Raw genomic sequence first — 23,135 nt, forward strand, 5'->3', positions numbered from 1 at the left:
GAAGGACAATATGGGTGTCGGGGCATCCAGGGAAAGGAGGTTAAGTAATCAAGACATGAGATAACCATTGTAAAAGTGTGGACAGAAAGAAAGGGTTGGGTGTTAGAAATGTTAATGAGAGAAAAGCACCAGGATTTTGACATGATGTGGGTGAACTGGGCAAGGGAGAGGGAGGAGACAAAGATGACCATAAAGCCATAGGCCTGAGCAACAGAGAGGATGGTGACATTGTCAATAGTGATAAAGAATGTTTAGTCTTCTCCAGACTAAACAAACCCAATTTTTTCAGTCTTTTCTCATAGGTCATGTTTTCTAGATCATTAATCATGTTTGTTGGTTTACTCTGGACTCTCTCCAATTTGTCCACATCTGTCCGAAACATGGTGCCCAGAACCGGACACAATATTTCAGCTGAAGCTTTATCACCACGAAGTAGAGCGGAAGAGTATCAGAGGAGTCTGGATCTGTAAAAGCGGCAAGGAGTCCTGTGGCACCTTATAGACTAACAGACATATTGGAGCATAATCTTTCATGGGTGAATACCCACTTCGTCAGATGCATGAGCGGAAGAATTACAACCCTAATATTCTATGATTATGATTCTATGAACACTCCTGCTAATACAGCCCAGAATGATGTTTGCTTTTTTTGTAACAGCGTTACACTGTTGACTCATATTTAGCTTGTTAGTCACTATAACCCCCAGATCTCTTTCCACAGCACTCCTTCCTAGGCAGTCATTTCCCATTTTGTAAGTGTGCAACTGATTGTTCCTTCCTAAATGGAGTACTTTACCTTTGTTCTTATTGAATTTCATCCTATTTACTTCAGATCATTTCTCCAGTTTGTCCAGATCATTTTGAATTTTAACCCTATCCTCCAAAGCACTTGCAACCCCTCCCACCTTGGAATTGTCCGCAAACTTCGTAAGTGTATTCTCTATGTCATTATCTAAATCATTGATGAAGATATTGAACAGAACCAGACCCAAGACCAATTCCTGCAGGACCCCACTTGATATGCCCTTCCAGACTGACTCTGAACCACTGATACTATTCTCAGGGAACAGTTTTCCAACTATTTATGCACCCACGTTATAGTAGCTCCATCAGGGCTATATTTACCTAGTTTTTTAAAGAGGTTATGCAAAATAGTATCAAAAGCCGTACTAAAGTCAAGACATACCACATCTACTGCTTCTCCTCATCCACAAGGCTTGTTACCCTGTCAAAGAAAATTATTAGGCTGTTTTGACATGTTTTGTTCTTGACAAATCCATGTTGGCTATTATTTATCACCTTATCTTCTAGTTCAGGGGTGGGCAAACTAGCAGGATTGCCACCCCTATGGTGCAATGGGCCCTGCACCGCTCCAGGAAACAGCCGGCACCATGTCCCTGCGGCCCTGGGGGAGGAGGGGCAGAGGGCTTTGTGTGTTGCCCTTCCCTGCAGGTACCTCCCCCCACAGCTCCCATTGGCGAGGGAATTGGGAACAGCGACCAATGGGAGCTTCGGGGGAGGTACTCGCAGGGGAGGGCAGCGCGCAGAGCCCTCTGCCCTAGGGGCTGCAGGGACATGGTGCTGGCTGCTTCCGGGAGCAGCGCAGGGCCAGGTAGGCAGGCAGAGAGCCTGCCCTGGCTCCGGTGCATGCCGCTGCCACCCCAGAGGCACTCCAGGTAAGTGGCACCAGGCTGGAGCCCGCACCCCTTACCCCTCCTGCACCTCAACCCCCTGCCCTGAGCCCCTGCCACTCCTGAGCCCCCTGACGCACCCCTCCGGCACTTCAACCCCCTGCCCTGAGCCCCCTGCCACACCCCAACCCCTGCCCTGAGCTCCTTCCTGCACACTGCATCCCCTCCCACACCATGCACTCCCTCCAGCACCCCAAACCCCTGCCCCAGCCCTACATTCATGGCCATGCATGAAATTTCCCCACCCAGATGTGGCCCTCGGGCCAAAAAGTTTGCCCGCCCCATTCTAGTTATCTGCACATTGCTTGATTATTTGCTCCATTATCTTTCCAGGTATAGAAGTTAAGCTGAATAGTCTGTAATTCCCCGAGTTGTCCTTATTTCCTTTTTTATAGATTGGCACTATATTTGCCATCTTTCAGTCCTCTGAAATCTCTCCTGCCTTCCATGAGTTTTTGAAGATAATCGCTAATGGCTCAAATATCTCCTCAGGAAGCTCCTTGAGTTTTCTAGTATGCATTTCATCAGGCCCTGCCAACTTAAAGACATCTAACTTGTCTAAGTAATTTGTAACTTGTTCTTTCCCTATTTTAGCCTCAGATCCTATCTCATTTTCACTGGTGTTCACTATGTTAGATTCTGATCACTTTTGAAAACAAAAAAGTCATTTAACACTTCTGACATGCCCACATTTTCTGTTATTGTCTTTCCCCCCTCATTGAGCAGTGAGCCTACCCTGTCCTTGGTCTTCCTTTTGCTTCTAATTTATTTGTAGAATGTTTTCTTGTTACTCTATCTCTCAAGTTAGTTTCATCTCATTTTATGCCTTGGCCTTTCTAATTTTGTCCCTACATGCTTGTGGTGTTTGTTTATATTCATCCTTCATAATTTGACCTCGTTTCCACTTTTTCTAGGACTCTTTTTTGAGTTTCAAATTTATAATGTTACTGTATTATAAAAGTGTATCAAATGAGGTTTTATGAAAGCCTAGGACACACCGGTGATTAATATCATTGTGATAATATATGTATTGACACTATATAAGGAATTATGAATACTCATTGATACTGTGTTTTACAAACTGTGACTGAACAAAGGGAGAATTAGATTTTACCCAGGCAGGAGGGAAGACAGCTTTCCATCTGTCGCCAATGAAATTACATAAAGTATGACACAAAACAATAGAAGCCTCATTTACATGGAAATCAGGCGGGGACTGGAAGAACAGCATAAGGCCATCCTGCCTTTTGAAGCAAGGCCATCTTTGGTGTTCATCACTAAACAGATGCAAGGCAACAGAGCTCTTGCAAGTTGAGAAAGATGGGTCCTACAACTAAGGAAGGGACTGAAGTCTCTGGGGATTGAATATAGGTGAGAAATCTGCTTAGGCAAAGATCTTTCCCCTTAGGAAGACAAGGGAACCCAGCACCTTGTACTTCTGTGGAAAGTCCTGATTGAGGGATGGTCAGCCATGGCAGTAAGAAGGAAGACTGGCAAAAGAAACCATTTTGAACAAAACCTGTTATCTTGCTAGATTAAATTTTAGACTTTTAAGTGCATATTTTTACTTTTATTTGCTTGTAACCATCTTGATTTTTATTTCTTTTACTTGGCATCACTTAGCATATTTCTTACTGTTAATAAATTTGTTTTATTTTTACTATAAACCAACTCAGTGCTGCGCTTGAAGGGAAGGGTGTACCTATCACAAGTAAGTTAATAAGCTGTAATGTGTTTGGGTCTCTTTAACGGCGCAAACAAACTTTATTATTTCTCTGAGTGGTCCAGGAGAAGGCTGGACACTTCAGGACTGACTTTTGGGGGAATTTCAGGACAGGGGTGTCTTGGAGTCACCCTGCAAGTAGTAACCTAGGCTGAAGGAAACCAGAGGGCTGCCATTGTGCTTATAGGAAGGTTGCTGGAGTCAAAGGTGCTGATCCAGGAATGTAGGGTTCCCAGGCACTCAGGGTGTGACATTCATGCTTATCTGCAGGCAGTCGGTGTCAAGGCTGTGAGCCACAGCAGCAGAGCATTTAAGGCACCCAGGGTTTCAGGGCAAACAGTGACACAACCACTCACTGATCTGGATTCCATCCCAGAAATCGACAACTGTATCCTGCTAAACTGAACAAACTACTCTGAGAAAAGTTCAAGGTCATGCACAATACCTAGTTTTAATTCCTGGGATCAGTGTTTTGCTCCCTGGGTCTGCTGAAACAGCAGTGGCAACATGCTCAGCCTTCGGAGATGAAGGAACATCTCATTACATTGCAGAGACCATTTGGCCCAGCTAGACATGGTCAAATAAAGTCCAATGCAGCTCTCGTTGACCAACAAAGGTCACAATGATTCATAGATTCATAGATACTAAGGTCAGAAGGGATCATTCTGATCATCTAGTCCGACCTCCTGCACAGCACAGGCCACAGAATCTCACCCACCCACTCCTATGAAAAACCTCACCCATGTCTGAGCTACTGAAGTCCTTAAATCATGGTTTAAAGACTTCAAGGAGCAGAGAAGCCTCCCTCAAATCAACCATGCCCCATGCTACAGAGGAAGGCGAAAAACCTCCAGGGCCTCTCCAATCTGCCCTGGAGGAAAATTCCTTCCCGATCCCAAATATGGCAATCAGCTAAACCCTGAGCATATGGGCAAGATTCACCAGCCAGATACTACAGAAAATTCTTTCCTGGGTAACTCAGATCCCATCCATCTAATATCCCATCTCAGGGGATTTGGCCTATTTACCCTGAATATTTAAAGATCAATTACTTACCAAAATCCCATTATCCCATGATATAGGATCTTGGTGACTGAGATGAGGAAAAAAACTATATTGAGGACTAAGGAGTAGGGAGTCTTCTTTTAAAGAATATGAAAGACGTTCAGTACATCCCCAGTCTTTGAATGAAGAAATACTGTATTAGATATGGCTGACTAACTGGGTTGGAATTTTGGCCCATAATAAGTGATTTTCAAACATATTATGATATGCCAGTAAATTAGTGGCAGATTTCAAGTCATTAAAAGTCAAAACATGACAGTTTCCTGATTCATTATCATAGTTTCATAATATTTGTGTATATAGCAGGGGAAATGGATTAATACTAATTATCAAGTTTAGTAATAACTAACTAAGCTATTTCAATTTACTTAATACTGTCAGAGAAAGTAGACAAAATTCCCACTGTAAATGCTGAACTTTAAAGAAAAGGTTCTGCTTTGCTGTTTTTTGAATCACTGTATGTGCATCTCTACAATGAAAAGACACTTTTTAACAGTAGCTCCCTTGTGCTGAATAAGCTGGCTCCTCAGTTGCATTTGGAATCATGGCGCCTTATTTTAAATATTTACTGCATTTACTCCTTACAGTCTTGAAAGAGCCAACAGTGCTGAGGGAGAATGAACTGGATCTGGTTTGGCTCATGCAATATCAACACAATTGTTAATATAGTTCCAAGTGGAGACAATGGCATTATATAGGTGGCACAAAGTGCAGAACTTTAAGATAGTGGAGCTGCAGAGGTATAAGTGAGGAAAAAATTTAGCCTGCAGAATCTTTATTTTTTTGGAAGAACCAGAAAGAACATAGCTTGATATACAGACCCCAGGTTGAGCTTTCAAGTCTGGTAAGTTAGAATAAAACATCTCTGTACTTATAAATGGAATACATTTTCTCTGGGATCACTCAGAGATAATAAATATGGAGCCACATGATGCAATTTTTACAGAGACACTTTTCACAGTAGAGCTGCACTCTCAGTCTTTTCCTGCAAAGAAAATAGGAATTTTAACCTTTTGTCTTAACTTCACTGTGAAAGACGGAAGTTATCCAGTCTGCGTCACACAATTATTCATAAGCAGAATATAATCATAGATTTTTTTTAAAAAAATCAAGGACTATTGTAAAGCAGTTATCTAAACTAACTCCTACAGATGCATCTATTCCAGCTCCCACTACCATTGACTTCAATGAAGGAAAGACGGACCGATATCTTAGATTTATATAGCAACCTTTAACTCAAAAGACCACAAAGTGCTTTATATAAATTTAAAAAAACCATAGGCCAAATTAGCATGCAGATAAAGAAAGAAATAATATTGTGTGTGCAAACTGGATACGTAAGCACCTAACTCTATGCACTGCCTCTTATGTATGACATTCCTCTCTTCTGTCTTATGTACAATGTTGTAGCTAAATCAAAGTACAGAATAATATATGAAAATTTGTATACAGGGGCTGCATTTCACTGACGGATGAAGTGATTTCCATTTATTATATGTAATGAACAAAAAAAAACATTCTATGGGCTTCTGAACATGTGCTCTTAAAACATTTGGTCACATCTATTAGCATGTGCAAACAGTGATATTTATATACAGTGTCAGAGCTTGTTCATGAAAATGAATATACCTGAAGATTTTGCATTTATAGTTTTACATGGATCTTGGAAGTTTGGATATTAATAATATTCATATTACATATTATAAAGTTAAAGTTACAAAATGTGTTCAGTTATAGCCCCTTTATTTCTCATGATCAGAATTTTCTCCCAAATTCACCTTTTTGGGGTAAATTTTTAAACTGTCCAAGAGTTGTCTCTGTACAATAGGGGAATTTTTTGAGAAAGTTTGAGGAAAATCCCTTCAGCTGATTCTGAGTTAGGTGAGAGTGAAATAATGGCGTTTTTGCTATTTCAAAAACACATTAAGTCAGCTAGAAACACTTTTTTTAACTGACCACTTCAAAAACAGCTGAAGTTTGAAAGCTGAAACTTAGCAAGGTTTGAGTAGTCCACCCCAAGCATCACCTAGTTATGACTTAACTAGTTGATTCAATCTAGTTATGACTAGTTGAAAAATACATGCTGAATATGTGCACTACAAAATCTCTTTAAGTTTGCAGGCATCACTTTCAGACATGAACACGGAACATGCATAAAACATGTTTAGTAGTCCCAGATACTGCCCCCTCCTCCTGCACCCTCTTTACATTAACTTGGAATAATCTGGCTCTCTTGTCAGTGAAGTGCAGGGGTTTGGGAGTTGAGAAATTTACTGCCTTATCAAGGTGCCTCTTATCCGGCTTATGTTTATAAAATATATATTAAAGTATTGTTTTAGTCCATTCCTGTAGAATGCTATCCTGGTTGTTAAGGGCAGAGAATCTACCTGTAGCGGTGTCTCCCTCAATTCTTGGCCTTTCTGTTGAGACCACTAACAAAAGATGTCAGTTGCAGTAGTGATGGTTTTTGTGACGTTAACGTGTCCATTGAGAACTAGGCAGAGACCATGGCCTTTAATTTTTGAACTTTACTGTATAGTATAGTGTGGTCCTAATCCTTGACTGTAGAATATTTAGTGAGGAGTCGCTAAAATATTTATGCAGCAGATGGCAAAAATGTTAATGCTCCAGTAAAAGGAAAAGCCATGTAAGTGTTGACCTTTTCCATCCAGGTCATAAGTGAAACCATTTGGTTTTGTCGGACTGTGTGGAATTTATAGAGCACATATAGGTATCAAATGTGAAAGCTGAACTACAATAAAATGTCTTTCAAAGGCAGTCATTTCCAAAACCCCTAATAAAAAACCAGTAGGTGTCTTTTTAATGACATTATATGCACACATTCTGTATGTAGATTTTAAAGGCCTCCCTCCATTAGCCCTCTTTGTAAATCCCAATCACTTATTAAACAGCAGATCTTAAACAACTACTCCTAGCAAAATGTATTTTAAAAAATCAGGCTAGGCATATAATTGTTACCATTACACAGTTACAGTGACTTCTTGCCAGGGCTTTAGAATATTCTGAAGATCTCCTCACTTCTTTTTTCTCGTGTGCTCCTCTCTGCTTGACTCCCAAATCAACAGTATTGACAGCATATTGTCAATCAGGGGAATGTGATTTAGTAGTACCCTAAAGCGTCATGAAATAAGAGAAGGAATAGAAAACTTGCTCAAGTCCACACCACTGGAGTGAGATCGGTGTTTTCTGTAATACACTTGCCATCATGTAGCACCCTAACTGTCACAATTAATAATGTACAAGGAGCTGATTAACTTTAGTAAAGTGCTCTCTGCTAGGTAAACACATAAAGATCTATAGGGCAAAAAAAGGAAAGAAACAACAAAACATCATTTCTATTTTTTATACGGACATGTTCTTGCTTTCCATTCTGCTCTTGTAACAATTACTGTACTAGCCACTCTCACAAAGTCAATAAATCGATGTGGGACCTGATGCAGAAGTCAGGCAGACTAATTCAATGCACCATTATCTGCAATGGAGGTTGGGAGGTGGGGTGGGCAGGAAATCAGCTAAGACAAATAAAAGCAGTAAGAGGGACATAACTGGACTCTCACCTTATGATTTTGTGTGAGTGTGTGTGTTCTGTTTGACAAAATTTGAAACTTTCCAAGTGGAAAGAGTTTGAGCAGCACACACTGTATTACCTAAGTCCCTGTAGTATTTCAGTCAGTCACAGGAATCTGCAATTCAATGAGGATCACCACCCAATTAAAGTTAACCGTGTCAGCTGTGTATCTGATGAAACAAACATTCACAAAGTGTGTTCTGAGGCATGGAACTTCTTTTGCACTAATTACTTTAAATCCTTTTGGATCATCTAACTGATTTGATGGCAATCCTCCCCACCATCCTCCTCCCCAAAAAACAAACGAACAAAACACTCCTCCTTCCTCTCCCCCCCAAACCTTTATTAGTTTTTGAAGTTGTTCTAGAAACCTGGGAGGCCTTCTCTATGCATTCTATGCCTAGTTCATATAGCACACAACTATGAACACAGGAATTGTCATGCCCCATCAGACTAATGCTCTGTCTGATCTAGTATTATGTCTCTGACATTGGCTGGTATCTTATGCTTGTTCAGAGGAAGATGCAAGAATTCCCATAAAGGAGAATCATGTAATGACCCTTCCATATGGGGAAGTTTCTTTCCAATTCCAGGCAATTTAAATCCATTTTAAATGGCTGGCTATTAAATCCGTTTTACAGAGAGAAATATGAGATATTTGTAAAGTACGTTTCCTGCTGCACATAAGACAGAAAACTGTGCTGGCTGTTTGCAGAGGTTCTTAGAGAAGAACGCAGGCCATTGTCACTGTGAAGGCTCTTCAATGAAAATGTACAAAATTGTTGCCTTTTAGAGTAATTGTTTAACTAAAGAAAGTTTGCACAGCTTATAGAGAATTATTCAGTAAGAAATTACAATTCCCCATCTCATTCATCATATGTCTACATTTCCCAGCTCTTCCCCACCCACACACTTACTCCTCTTCCTTCTTCTTTGCTGTAGCGCATAAGTCACACCCATAAAAGCCAAAAGAAAAGGGTGCTTTCCAAACAAGCTTCCTGGTTATTATAAATGGAGAGAAGGGGCGAGGTGGGGGAGGAGTATCGAGTTGAATGGCTTGGTTTGGGAAATCTGTCTATGTCTGCAGTAAATAATCATCCATCATGTTCATGGACACTTGAAGTGGAGGGCAGAGTACTGGACTCCGAAAGGGGCCAGCCTGGCATTCGAGGAAGAGGAAGAGGAGAAGGAAGAAAAGCACAGTAAACTTTTCTCCTGCTTGGGAGTTACCCAATCATTTCTGGACTGGTTTGGCTCATACCCATGTTGAGGATAGGGCCACATGATGGCACTGACACGTCTTTCCGAAATCTCTATCCTTTTGGTGTAACAAGTGCTTCCGTCTCTGGAGGTATACCCTTCTGATCCTGCAGAGTGAAATGTCAATCCGTGCCTCTACGCAATTACATGGGTTCTGTGTGCTGAACTGACCAGGGAGGGTGCTGAAGGTGATGAAATTCACCCCCTATTCTGAGGCCCCTTTTGTATCCCCCACTCTATAAACTGTTCTGGACTAGCACAGCTGCTGTGAAGGCCTGCACCACACTACACTGGGGGCTTGCAGCCACACAGCATTTGTGTAATCGCAGACAGCAGCCACACTGAGACCACTACTGCAGCATGCACGCACACTACCCTTCCAGCCTTTGCCAGAGGAAGATCAGCTTGCCATGGAGGGATTTTTACTGGCCCCAATGAAAAGGACCCTTCCAGCCCAAACAATAATGGAGCACCTCTAACAAAGGAGAACTCATGATTATGAAACTGCCTCTTCACATAATCAGCAGTTCCCTGTCATAGCTTGTTCTCTCTTTCCTTGGCTGGGCTTCAAGGGAGCTCCAACAGAGCTACACCAAGAGTCCAGTGCTTGGGGCCCAATCAGGGTATTGGGGTCCAACTTGCTTAAAAGTGATCTATGGTGTATGTCTCTACACCCAGAGCTTCAGGAATGGTAAGTGAACCTCACTCCCTGTCGCTGGTGTGGGGGAAGCTCCCAGATCATTGGTTTGGAAGAAGAATGGGCTTTGGAGAGGAGCTTTCAAACAAGGGAATGTGCTTGCGAGACCTGAATGCTTTAAAATTCTATTGTGTAGCCAGAGGTGACCCTTTCATTCAAATTCTCACTCAGTACAACTTCCACATTCCCTGCAACGAGCAGCATTTGGGAAATGGCACTGTGGGGCAGTGCAGCCCCTAGTGAAAGGAGGTGTCCTCCCCCCACCCCCCATGGAATCAGGAAGCAGCCTCTATAATCAAGGAACTTCATAGCCAACACTTGTGGGCCAGCAGCTACAGAAGTTGCTTTGTGGTATACACAGCTCTCAGCGGGCTGACTGGTGTAAACACAGATTCATACAACTAGGCTTCTCTCATTTCTCTCTGTGCGCCAACATAAGACCTACTTTCAGGCTGAAGGACAAGATTAACTTGGATATGTGTAGAGTCACCAGATATATATGAGCGATGGGGCAAACAAATCTACGAATGCTACAATGCTGTACAAACAGGGCAGGTTTGAATTCGTGATGGTTCAGCTCAGGACCTAGGAAACTAAAAGAAGTGACATTTTTCCTAGTGCCTTTCATATCCTCTGAGTGTCTCTTGTTATGTAAAATTCACAAACTGCTGCTACACTTTTTATGAACACAAACTGCTCTGTTAAGCAAAATCCTGATGCAGCTGGTAGCACTTTGCAGTAATACGATGGAATCCTGAGCTGGGGAGCCACCTTAAGCTCCTGCTGGGAGGGCCAGCAGAAGCCACGCACATTACTGAGGTAATGCACAGCTTCGGGGAATAGGGGAGAGAAGAGGAAAAGGAGAGAGAAGGGAAAGCTTGTACCTCTCATTAGAGCCCAAGAGGGTTGCTAATAAGCTTCATCAACATCAGCCATAGATAAGACTAGTCGTACTCTCCCGTTCTGTAATGGCACAAGAATGAGACTGAAGTAGGAATCATGTAAGTAGCAAAATGGCTACTGCCCATAACATAAGTTACATGTTTTACTTGACAGAAACATTTTTGTAATGATTTCTTTTTCCATATCCTGCCAATGGAAATTGGATACAATACAGCCAGGTGGCATCAGCAGCAGGAATAACAGCTCTCTAGGAACTGCACTAGCTTTCTATACCTCCGGGTCCATTTCACGGTGTTGACTTTGTTCTATAAAGTTCCATACAGTTAGGTCCTAGTTACCTGAAAGTTTGCCTTTCTGCTCCCAATGAGCTGCCAGGCAGCTGAAGTCAGTTGGGTCACCTGTGCAACATTCCCTAGAATTAGATGACTGAATGTTATCACTGGAGAGCCATCTATTCTACAATTTGCTTCTCTCGTTTGTCTGACAGAGCCCAACCTACAGTGAAAGGCACATCTCTTTTCTCAGGCCTTTGCTTGAAGATGATGCCAGTGAAAAATTACAGGGAAATTTTTTTCTTTGGGGGGGGGAGGAGGAGGAGAAGGAGGAGAGGGAAAAAGTCTTAGCTTTCTTCTTGTTAAGAGACAAAGGAGTCATGCACTATGTTGTTAGAGCTGCATGTGCACTTAAGTTAGAAGATAGGCAATGTTTTATAAAGATAAAGTAAAGTTTTCTTAATACAAAGGTATTCACTAGCATAAAAGAAACGGAGGATAATAGAAGACCTAAAGAAGCTATTTGTCCTAGTAATATAGCACAATACATACAACCCCTTCCCTGGGGGAGACCCCACCCTTAATTAACTTTAGGGAAGGGTAGCCCTCTTATAGAATTTTCTTCCCAGCATGCCTTTCTAGCCCTTTAAATCTGGCAATACCAAGCAGATCTAGCCCTAAAGTTACCATTCTATAAGTGACTGTTTTATCTCTCTTTTTAGTAAGTACTTTTGCTATGTTTTTTCTATCTTATTGCTGAGAAAAGGGTGCAACTTTCTTCTTTAGATAGCTTTTATTTCCCTACGCTCTCTGCATTGGGTAAAAATGTGTGGTTTTTGCTACCATGACTATTATGCATATTGAATAGGCCAGATTTTGCTCTCAGTTACCCCAGTTCATATCCTGAGCAACTTCGCTGTAGCTAATGGAGTTACTCTAGACTCATATCAGCAGAAGTGAGAGCAGAACCTTGGTTAATGTTTGTAATCTATTCTACTTTGGGAATTAGATTGTGCTCTCAGAGGAACAGATTTACCTTGATTCTAGCCTCGAAGTGCTTTCCTCTTGAGTCAGTATCTGCTCCTATATTAACAAAGATCTGGAAGCTAACTAAGACGAATCAAATGTAAAATGGAGCTTGGAGATATCAGGCAGTGATTTTAAATTTAACTGGCGTCTTTCTTTGAAGTATTTTCTTAAGAGGAAATTTGGTAGCATTCTCTTTCTATAAACCAGCAAAGAAGCAGGGCATTTGACATTCTGCCTTCTCAAAAGCTGCTTGACCAACTCTGGCCAGTTGTCTGTTGTGTGAAGAACACTACTGTGTTTGTTGTACCAGGGCTCTTTACCAGTGTTCAACCTGCAAGGTTCATGCACTGCTACACTCAGCTAGAGGTTAAATGGACTAGAGGTGGTATGGATCAGGAAATGATTCTGCCAGCTGAAATGCAACTTCTAATAAGCTGTATGTTGTGGTGGCTGAAAAAACTTTGCATGGTAATCAAAGTTTAGTGGGCAAGGAGCTGTAGGAAACTGAATTTATATGGCTCCCAACCCATCAGAATGGAAAACAACATACATTTTTTTCAGCCAGCCTTACAGATTGTCAAACACTAGTTAAAAATAATGTGCCTGAGTCTACATATTGGTCCCAAAAAACAAGCTGCTTGATTGGGTTTGGTGTCACTAGATAGACAGATTATGCTGAGCGCACACTCTTTGCTTCATTATTTTCTGCAGCAAGAGAGAGAGACATTATTTGTTTTATAGGAGTGTAGTAGCTTCCAAAAGGTTAGCCCCTGATTAATGTGATGGTACTTTCCATTTCCTCTGCCACTTTTCTTTTTACAAGACTACAAGAAATGTATCTTGCCAACACAAGAAATGTATCTGTTACTTAGTCATGCGGTAGCCGGACCAGCTCGCTTTTGAAATAGTAGACGATGTATCCCAGGCATACTGTATTTCTGATTTGCATATGGCAAAGGCAGCTAAGCTGAAGACCTTGTATTGCTTACAAGTCAGGCAGCTAAAGTAAATGATTTTTCAAGCGAAGGTTACAACACCTGTGCCTTTTTGTCATCAAATAAGGCCCAGGCCAATTAAAGTGATCCTTCTAATAGCCCAGATAGTAATTCAGTTTTAAATAGTCCTAAAAATGAGACCATACTGTGGTGAGCTGCTGGTGCAGAACAGGAATAGATGGAGGGAGTATATCTAGATTTGCAAAATTGTTTGAACTGCTATAAACACCTCTCTTTTTGAAACTTCTAGTCTTCTCTGGGCTTCTACAAGAACACTTACTAAATCAGTTATTTGTCTGGTTCTTCTGCCCCAGATCTGTCCTGGTGCAGTAGGTAATTCTACAACAACCTATGATGATGAAATATTCACTTTTCTATTTAAAATGTCTTCCTTAATGACTCACATTTAAGGACATTTGGAATTCATTAGAACAGAGTGTTAACAGAAATGTCCAATGCTGATTTTCGTGCTGGCTACTAAAAAAGGCATGTTCCTACTTTCTATTGTTTAAGAACAGGAAAAATAATTCCTGTGCTAGGCCAACAATATTGTTGTTAGTTTGTCCACTATTTTATTTCACTGCTGTATGAGTCTCTTGCACATCCACGTATGTGAAATGTATGTTCTACTAAATAGCACTGGCACATCTCTGTGGACATGTTCAATTCTGTAGCAACTTTGAAGTTGATAACTACGGGTACATAGTCTACGACACAGTTAAACAGCTACAAAATGGGAAGAAAATATGGTGCTTTTGAAAAGTTGTCTCTAAAATTTTGTCATTTCTCAAAGTTTCTATCTGGATTGGAACTTCCATGAAGGTCAGGAGTGTTCAAATCCCGGCTTTTGCTTTGGGCCTAGCTCTAGAATGGAGATGAACCATTGGAGTTAAGTTAGGAGAAAATGGAGGTTCTAGAGTTATGCTGAAGCAAAAGTAACATTGAAGTTACTAGCTTGACACTCAGAAGTACTGAGTGTTTACTTCTCCCCCTGAACTCTCCGAGTTGTGAGTGTTGGCATCTCTCAACATCAGGCCATACAATTCTTAACCTGACTACCGAATGCACTGTAAAATTCCTGATGGGAAACAGCAACACCAACCACTTTCAATATATTATTGTTTCATTTGTTTTTATTTTTATATTCTGAAAATATCCTAAGTGACGGATCTAATGTCCTGCAAAAATTTCATCATAACAGGGGATTTGTTTTGACAAGAAGAGCGTTAACTAAGTCCCTAACCATTAACTTCTCTGTATTTTCACCCCACTTCTCTGATTTAAAACACGGTTTACTTCAGAACTGCTATATTAATAATTTCAATTCACAGTGGGTTTTTATGGCAAACTATAAATCCAGTATCACAGTGGGTCATAATGGTTATGCTGATGTACCCTGAAGTACAGTAGCACAAAGGACGCAGCTGTAGTAAGAGAGACTGGCAGTCCCCTTATCTATAGCAGCAAGTTTTGCCTTAATTTGGAGTTACACTGGGGTATTGTCATTTGCTATCCAGTATTATACAAAAGCACATACAATAGAGCCAGAAAACTTTCCAATAGCTTAAATCATAACTTGCAGGGTTCAAAATTCACAGTCAACAAATGCAAAAAGGCTAGTTTTAAAATGCAAACAAGTTTGATATCTTACAGATTCAGATTTTGTTATATTCCTATGTAACTATGTAACAATCTGCCAATCAGTGTTGTCAGTCTTTTAGAAAAGCTATTGCAGCATTCTCCAAAGGGTTTCAAGTTTCTTGGACCCTGAAGAAAAAAGTCAAATGCTTGAAAACTTTAACAGCTCACCTTAAAATTTTTCTATTTCCTTATTTTAATGTATTTCTGTTTATGATCCTTTCCAAAACCACAGGAGAAATGCTATGACTTAAATGTAAAGGCACATGAAAACTTGCTTTCTATATCGATTAAACAGGAGGCACTAAAAGGGAGGCCCAACACTTGAAAACTGGGACATAGGCTTCCCTTTACTAATGAACTAAAGAAATCAGAACTTGAAGAGTTAACAACCCCCTCCTCCCTCAGCTGCTAGTGTACTTTCTGTGACCCTGTTTAATGCAGGAAGGATTTGAGATTCAATGTAGTTTAACCTGTGCTGTCGACACAGCTATAAACTAAAGCCCCTAACAAACGATGCAAAAGGAACAGATAGCAAGAAAACATATTGTGCTCACAAGCATCTGGTCACAGCTCTATAAATGGACAATTTTCAGTAATAAGTTACACAGTTATATAACGCTGATAGGGTAGGCGTTGATCACATCAAAATGTGGATTCTGTCTTCATGCATGTTCTGAAAATGTAGCATGTGACATCCATCCATCTATATCCTTATTATTCACATCTAAGATCTGTTTCAAATTGTACAGAAGGGGATAAAAAGTAAAACTTCACCCTAGCTAAATTATTACTTTTTAAAATCATCACAGCCAGTTCAAAACATATTAAAAATACTTCTTGATCTTAACCTTTAAAAGCATTGTAATGTAATCAGGCAATCATTTCAAACTACAAGCTGTAGTTGTCTTAGAACTTTAGTTCCTCTCGTTTTTATATTGCTCCATGATAATGTGATATTAAACATAGCTTTAATTTTTTTCAACATCTGTCTAAAATTAACCACTAAAAAAATTGCCAACAACTATTTTCTTAATCAATACTAAGGATTTGATACAGCTTGGAAAAAGCGCATTTAAACCCTGTCCTTCTAAAGAAAGAAAAATATTTGCTTGTGCTTCTGACTCAACTATAGCAAATCTCTGAATAGTCACCCCAACATCACAGCAGTGAAATATTGTGTTGGCTGCAAACAAGATGCTAGAGCTTTAAATTGTTGGTTCTTTGGTTTAATTTGCATTTTGACATCTGAAGCCAAATTTTCAAAGGCCCTCCCTTAACTAGGCCTTCAAAGTAGTTATGAGCACATCAGTTTCTGTATCTCCTGGGCCTCCCACCAAAAAAAATCACCTGAATGCCCAAAACCCTGCATGCAAATGGCAGATTAGGAATTGGATCCTATTCCTATTGAAATGACTTCAGTGGTGCAGGATTGGGCTGAAGTCCATAATTACCTGATTGGCCCATCTGGGCTTTTGCATGTGCAAATAGATGCACTTGCAAATATGTCAGATGCAATAAAGGAATTTGAAAATTTGGTCCTAGAGGAAAAATTGCACACTAGAAGCCAATGCCTTGGAAAGCAAGAGAGTTTGGAGGAATTATGGAAGAATTATTACCATATAAGCCAATAAAACACAACAGACAAACACAAATTGTGAGTGAAATTTCACCCTTGTTACTGAGACCATGTGGGTGAATTGACAGTGGTGAGGAAATGCGGCTCACTTTGTAAGGAGACATTAAAATACACAGAAGAATAACAAGCTGCACTGCATACAGAGAAGTTGAAAGCTGCCCACCTGTGTCTGTTGAGGGATATTTACAAAGCTTGGATCCCGAGGTCCAACACTGACGAATCGGTTTGCGGGGGAGGTGCTGGGTGTCGAGTAGGCTGTGAAGGGAAGGGACACGTGCGTTGAGGAAGCAGCACTAGATCACACACAAACAACACCAAAACACACTATCTCAGAGCCACCTAAGCAGATGTTTAACACAGAAATGTACAAACGTTTTAGAGCAAGAGTTTGATTTTAGACACTGGAAAGGTTTGCTTTAATGTACATAACTGGACTAAATGAAAGTAATTCCTTTCAACATACTTAAATAAAATGATGTAATGCATCCAGAAGAAGATGTGCTCAGTTCATCTGAACCACTTTTGTCTTTGAGAGGGGCAGGTCTCTCGGTATAAGGCTGTACAACATATATCATAGATCCTGAACCTGCAAATGTGTTCCCAGGTATTTTCAGTCACATGAGGAATTCACATTGATCTCAATAAAGCTATTGATTTGAGTGAAGTTACTCATGGGTATGTTACCAAGATCGGGTCCTTATTTCATACCAGTAGAGCACAGTATACGGTTAAAGCCCTGATTTTCCCATTGCTGGAGTCTACACGCTCTAAAGTACTCATGTGATCTGTCTGACAAACTAAGATTCCCTTGGTAAAAAAATTATGGGTTGCAGTTTGGTTGGGGTGGTAAGTGCAATCAGTCTCAAGGCTGAAACTCTCTTTAAAAATTGGAATGGCTCCCACAAAATGTAAAGCTATTAAGAGCAACACAAGCCAAGAACCCAGATTACTTCCCAACCTGAAGTACTTTAATGATTTTATTGCTGCTCTACCTCTCTCCATTGCAACTGTCCAGAACTCAGGTCAATTCCAAAAACTTTCAGTACGCTAAGTGTTCTGCTGCTTTGACAACTGCAAACACCATCTTCTTTTTTCAGTTTCCTGTGTATGCAGATCTAAATATGTACCTTAATAGTTATATATGTTTAAGGGCCAAGGAATGCACTGTGCTGAATAAAATCCATAACATGTGGAACAATATAATTGGCAATCTAACTGCCCGATGAAGTGGTAAAAATGGCTGTAAATAAAAGGAAATACCTTGCGAAATTCCAGTGAAGCTAAGTATTGAGGTGACACCTCATATTGAGCAAAAATAAGGATTATTAAATATAAATAAAGATACTGAGTTGTCAGTAAAGGTGAAACATCACTGCCTTTTTTATAAAAGCCAAGTGTTTGGTGAAAGAGAGACCTTTCGCTTGGAGACAGTATACAGCATCCTACTTGTAAAGTCATGTCTGGCTACAAGGATCAGACGTCAATAGAATGATCTTTGAGGATATGTTATCAAAGTGATGCTATTACTAACACATGCTTGAGGATGTCTTAAATATGAATTAGGTCCCCATCCTGTGAGAAACTGAACACTTTCAGTTCCCACTCCAATGGAATTTTAAAGTGCTAAGCACTTTTCAGAATGGTTGCTATGTTGAGTTTCTTCTCAGCCCAAAACTACTGTAAAAGTTTTGCTAATATTCACACAAAACATGGCTGCCTTTCCATAATTTGAAGCAAAGATCTAACAGGAACTTAGTGCACTGTAGCGAGTTTCCATATTTTTAAGATTATTTTTACAAGGTACTCACTCCTACCAAGTATTTCTGAGTAATTACAACTAAACTACAAATGCAGGAATAAATGAACAAAATAGAATTTGTGATGCATACGCCTTACTTTTTCATGTGTGTTCACTTGGTAATTCAAAAAAGCCAATAATTCACAATGTGTGCCTGTCAGTAGTGTTAGCTATTGAGGTTCTTCTGAATGAGGCAATTTCTTTAGAAATCTATAAATTATCTTTGCTTTAACTTGCACTGCCTCTCTCCTTGTGATTTAACTGCAAGGGGGATCTAACCCAGTAGTTCTCAACCAGGGATACGTGTACCCCTGGGGGTACACAGAGGTCTTCCAGGGGGTAATCAACATATCGACATGTTTGCCTAGTTTTACAACAGGCTACATAAAAAGCACTAGCAAAGTCAGTACAAACTAAAATTTCATACAGACAATGGCTTATTTATACTGCTCTATATACTATACACTGAAATGTAAGTACAATATTTATAGTCCAATTGATTTATTTTATCTGGTAAAAATGAGAAAGTAAGCAATTTTTCAGTAGTGTGCTGTGATGCTTGTATTTTGATGTCTGATTTTGTAAGCAAGTAGTTTTTAAGTGAGGTGAAACTTGGGGTATGCAAGACAAATCAGACTCCTGAAAGGGCTAAAGTAGTCTGGAAAGGTTGAGAGCCACTGATCTAATCACCTTTACCATCCTACATATAACAAGAATGAAGATTCTTCCTGCAGCACCAAGAGTCGTCTTGGAGCTCAAAACTGGGCACTTGCTATCTGGCTCTTCAGATCTTCATAAGGCAAAACGTACTTACTGCAACCTTCACATGAGTGGGTCTTTGTCCAGCTAGCTGGAAGAAAAGGGGCATTGCCTCTTTAAAGGCTTCCTTACAGCACATGGGGGGAAGGGGAGAATTTAACAGGGATGCATAGGAAGGATGGGAAGTAGTGGGGGCCAGATCAGGAAGTCACTGCCTTGCCCTGCCTAATGACTGGAAGAGTGTAGGGATATGTATACCCCATGCAGGCCTGGAAAGGCCCTCTTTACCAGGATTGGGCTGGCAGCACCCATCTTGGCAAAAGGATTGAGTTTCCTTTTGACCCACAGTGGGCATTATGTTAGTTGTCCTTTTCCCATGAGGCTAGGAAGGAAGGGGTGGATTTTTTTTTGCCTTCCCTAAAGCTGGTCTGGGACCTGGTGGGGTGGAGTGTGGGAGGGATTAGGTTATAATGCTGCAAATTAAGTAGCACTCCTAGCACATGTCCAGTACAGGTACCTGATATGGACAGGATATGGTTTTTGGATATAATGGACTGGAAAAGGATTTGAGGGAAAGCATCCCTTAAGGGAGCTGAGTAAGCGGGTTTTGGGACTCCTACAACTTGTACAGCACGGAGATGACCTCCCTCATTTTTGTAGCCCCCTTTAAGGGAGCTGAGGAAGCAGGGTTTAGGGTTCCTACATCTGGAACAGTGGAGAACTGAACCCCCCCCCAACCGCTTCCTGACTGTACAATTTATTGCAAGGTGCTCCCAGGCATTTTAAGTGAATAAAGTTGCAGCCTAATTAAACTACATCTATGGCCTCCTGTCTTTCTTCCAGCATGGATGGACAATGAGTAAATGGACCATTTAATTCTTTGGAGCAGGTGCCCCAGGGAAACAAAGTTCATGGGTGAAGGGAAGAAACTCAGATTTACCTTCCATTTTTCAGTTATTGCATATCACTACATTGTTTTACCGTGGTAGAGTTCCACTGCAGAAAGACTTATGTCTGCATTGTAATTCTCATGGTTTCAGGCATTGATGAACATAAGGTAAAGATTTAAGAGTGAGATGGGCATATAGCACAAGAAAAAAAATTTCTTCTGCACTTCAGTAAACTACAGTGATGATTAGAGTGAATTCTGGCTTCAGGATTGCATGGCAGGCCATAGTACTATGTAACATTATTTCCATTCCAAATAAGGCACAGGGATGCAATGACCATCACAAGATTTTGTGATAACTATAAAGTAAACTTCTGTAATGTTACAAATGCACTTGCTAAAAATTTAGATCAATGGGTAGCTATGAAGCTTTTGGGACTATTGTGCACTTTATATAATGGCCAGTAAAGCTCCAAATTCTCATATTACTTGACTTACAAAAGTTTTCTAAAAGTTACTATATGCTGTTTAGGTACTGACAACCTCACATATATGTTTACTACATTTCAGAGGACAGTATATATGCTAGCAGTGTTAGCCTTATTGTGCTTTCCATATAATTCCTTATCTTAATTATTTTTGTCAGTTCAAAGACCTTTCATGCCAAGGGATTCTAAGGCACTTCATAAACTATATGATGTATGCAGGAGTCACTTCAGTTGACCACCTCTGGGGTGGAATGTTTCTTCCTTTGGTGTAGAACCTGCAACTACTTTTAACTCACTTCCTGAAAATGCTTAGATTTCAAGTTGGTGTCTCCTTAAGAGCAAACAGCAACAGTAAAAAAGTTTACAGCTGAAGAATACTGAAACTACAGGGAGCATCTATGTGGTGAGAAAGTAATTCCTTAAGACGGAATTTCACCAGGACACTGGAGCTAACATCCATACTCTGGTGTGAAGTGCCACAGGACTTTTGAGGACCACAAGTGGTCAAGCTCCATTTTGTGTCTCATATAAAAAGCTGAATATTCAACAGCAGCAATCCCTATTACCATGCTGGAACACTAGTTTGGTAAAGGGAAGGATATCGGGTACAAAAGTGTCAGCTACTGCATCACTGAACCACTTCCTGCAATATTCTGGCTTTTCCTTAGAAATTTCCCATCCAAATACAGTGTAGAGTTCTTCCTGCTTGATACAGGAGGTTGGGTTGAAATATTCCTGGAGGTCCTATAATTTGGCACTTTTTCTCTCGTCTTTTTAGGATAGGAACTAGGAAATCCCACTGGTTAGTTAAAGCTATATCAAATTATGTGTTTTAAATAGTTTCCTTTACAGTTGGATTTTCATACTTTATTTTACAGAAGGGGCAACCTGAGGCACAGAAAGGTAACAAGACTAGAATCTTTGTCTTCTGATGGTCAGTCCTGTGTTTTAACCATAAGATCATCCTTTCTTCCCTTTTCACCTATTTGGGCCACATCCTGAGCTAATGTATATCTACAAACTTCCTCTGGAAGTGGATGGATCTATGACAGTTTACACCAGCTGAAACTCTGGCCCTTTGTGTTTGAACAAGAACATTTTCCTACCCTGCCTGGCCTTTCTTCATCTGGAATCTGCTGTGAGGAATTTGCAACACCATAGTCTGTAGCCATGGAAATGAGCATGATACCACAAATTTGCTATGATGTTTCACTTTAGGAACAAGCAAGAGTGAAAGCGCTGGCAGGGAAAGAACATTTGCTCACACAAGCATCCGATATTTAGCCAAAATGGCAAGAAATAGTATGAAAGACAAGAGAAAACAACCAACAATGTTATGAGTGTGATGTATTATAAGGCAGCACTTCCCTACTGCAGAAACCTTTTACCTATACTTTGTTGAAAGAAGTGTTGTTAGATGGAAGAGAGTGTAGTCTACCTTTTGGTTGTGAATTAACAAGGATGACTGCCTGCTGGCAAAGCAGAATTCCAGTCAGTGGTAGTCTGATACACTGTCAAGTTTCTCCTTTACAGACCAAGAAGAAAAATAGGCACATACGTCTGATATGAATAGCGATACCGTCTTATTGGCTATCTAGTGCTACATTGCACCCTTCTGGTGAGACAGATATGACACCATGCATAAGAACATGCACACATACAATGCTTTGCATTGCAGGAGCACCCTCCATCGGAGGATCTTAATGCATACTGCAACACTTACACATTCAGCAATGTTGGTCAATGGTCATCACTGGGAAGGTACAGCACAGAGAGCTGAACAGGCTTGCTCAAGTGGCACACAGCAAATGTGTGGCAGAGTAAGAACTAGAACCCAAACCTCCTGTTTGTCAGTCCTGTGCTTTAGCCACATAATTACTCTTCTCTTCCTGCTACAATTGCTGATTTACATGAAAGCTTTTTTGTACAAAGGCACAAAAGCAATAAGTCTCTTGTGCTACAAATGGAACAGAAAAGGTTCTTCTTTCTGGGCACAGTTATGGAGCATTAGGAAATAACTTTCATTAAAACAGTCATGTTTTTTAAAAATAATGGGGTAACAAGATGGAAAAAATCTTAGACACTGTATGGGAATGAGGGTTTCTGCTGAGTCACCCTGGGCTCAGATGCTAATCCCCTGGGGAACTATTGCTCAGTCAGTTGGTTCTACTAACCTAATAAACTCCAGCTAGTACCTAATGGAGGTGGTGTTTCTTTGGGCCACAGCAGGTCAATTCCAGGAACAGTAAGGCTTTGGAAAGCAGCTTAGGGTGATGTTTGTGTTGTGCTGCTTTTGAGTTACCAATAAAACCAAATTCCCAGAAGGGAGAGAGATTGGATGCTAACTTAGGGTCTGTGTGTTATGTTAAGGATAAATTATTCTGCAGAAAAACCTGTGCTTGGAGGAAAAACTTATCTCTAGAAATCCTATGAGCTCCCATCTCCCCTGCATCTCTTCACCAATGGAGATACTACTCTTGCAAATGTGGTAGGACTCACAGCTGGAAATTCTGAGCCCAAGTCTGTGCATCCCATACCACAGCGCAGAGATAAATATCCCAGTGTACCTCCATAGGGTTTTCCTTCCTTAAGCAGTGTGATATGGTCATGCTTTCCACAGAAAGTTAATCCCACTGTTGGAGAGTTTTACTGCAGCTCGGAGAATCGTTAACCACCATAACATTGTATTGTGGTCTTAAGT

At 40.5% G+C, this 23,135-nt stretch overlaps 1 protein-coding gene across 18 annotated transcripts in view; it reads right to left on the reverse strand.

Annotated features, from left to right (window-relative positions):
* NFIA (nuclear factor I A) overlaps positions 1–23,135 on the reverse strand; it is a 465,041-nt gene that overhangs the window by 17,677 nt on the left and 424,229 nt on the right. For 9 of the 18 annotated variants that reach the window (XM_043520338.1, XM_043520345.1, XM_043520350.1 and 6 more), the window contains one exon: positions 16,664–16,755. The exons of 4 other annotated variants lie outside the window; for them this stretch is intronic. In XM_043520338.1, coding sequence (XP_043376273.1) covers positions 16,664–16,755 — 92 coding nt within the window. Of the gene's footprint in view, positions 1–10,918; positions 10,988–16,663; positions 16,756–23,135 lie in introns of those variants that run through there. 5 more of the 18 variants (XM_043520337.1, XM_043520342.1, XM_043520347.1 and 2 more) reach the window with 1 other exon arrangement.

Source organism: Dermochelys coriacea, chromosome 8 (assembly GCF_009764565.3).
Source record: "Dermochelys coriacea isolate rDerCor1 chromosome 8, rDerCor1.pri.v4, whole genome shotgun sequence".
Classification (NCBI taxonomy): domain Eukaryota; kingdom Metazoa; phylum Chordata; order Testudines; family Dermochelyidae; genus Dermochelys; species Dermochelys coriacea.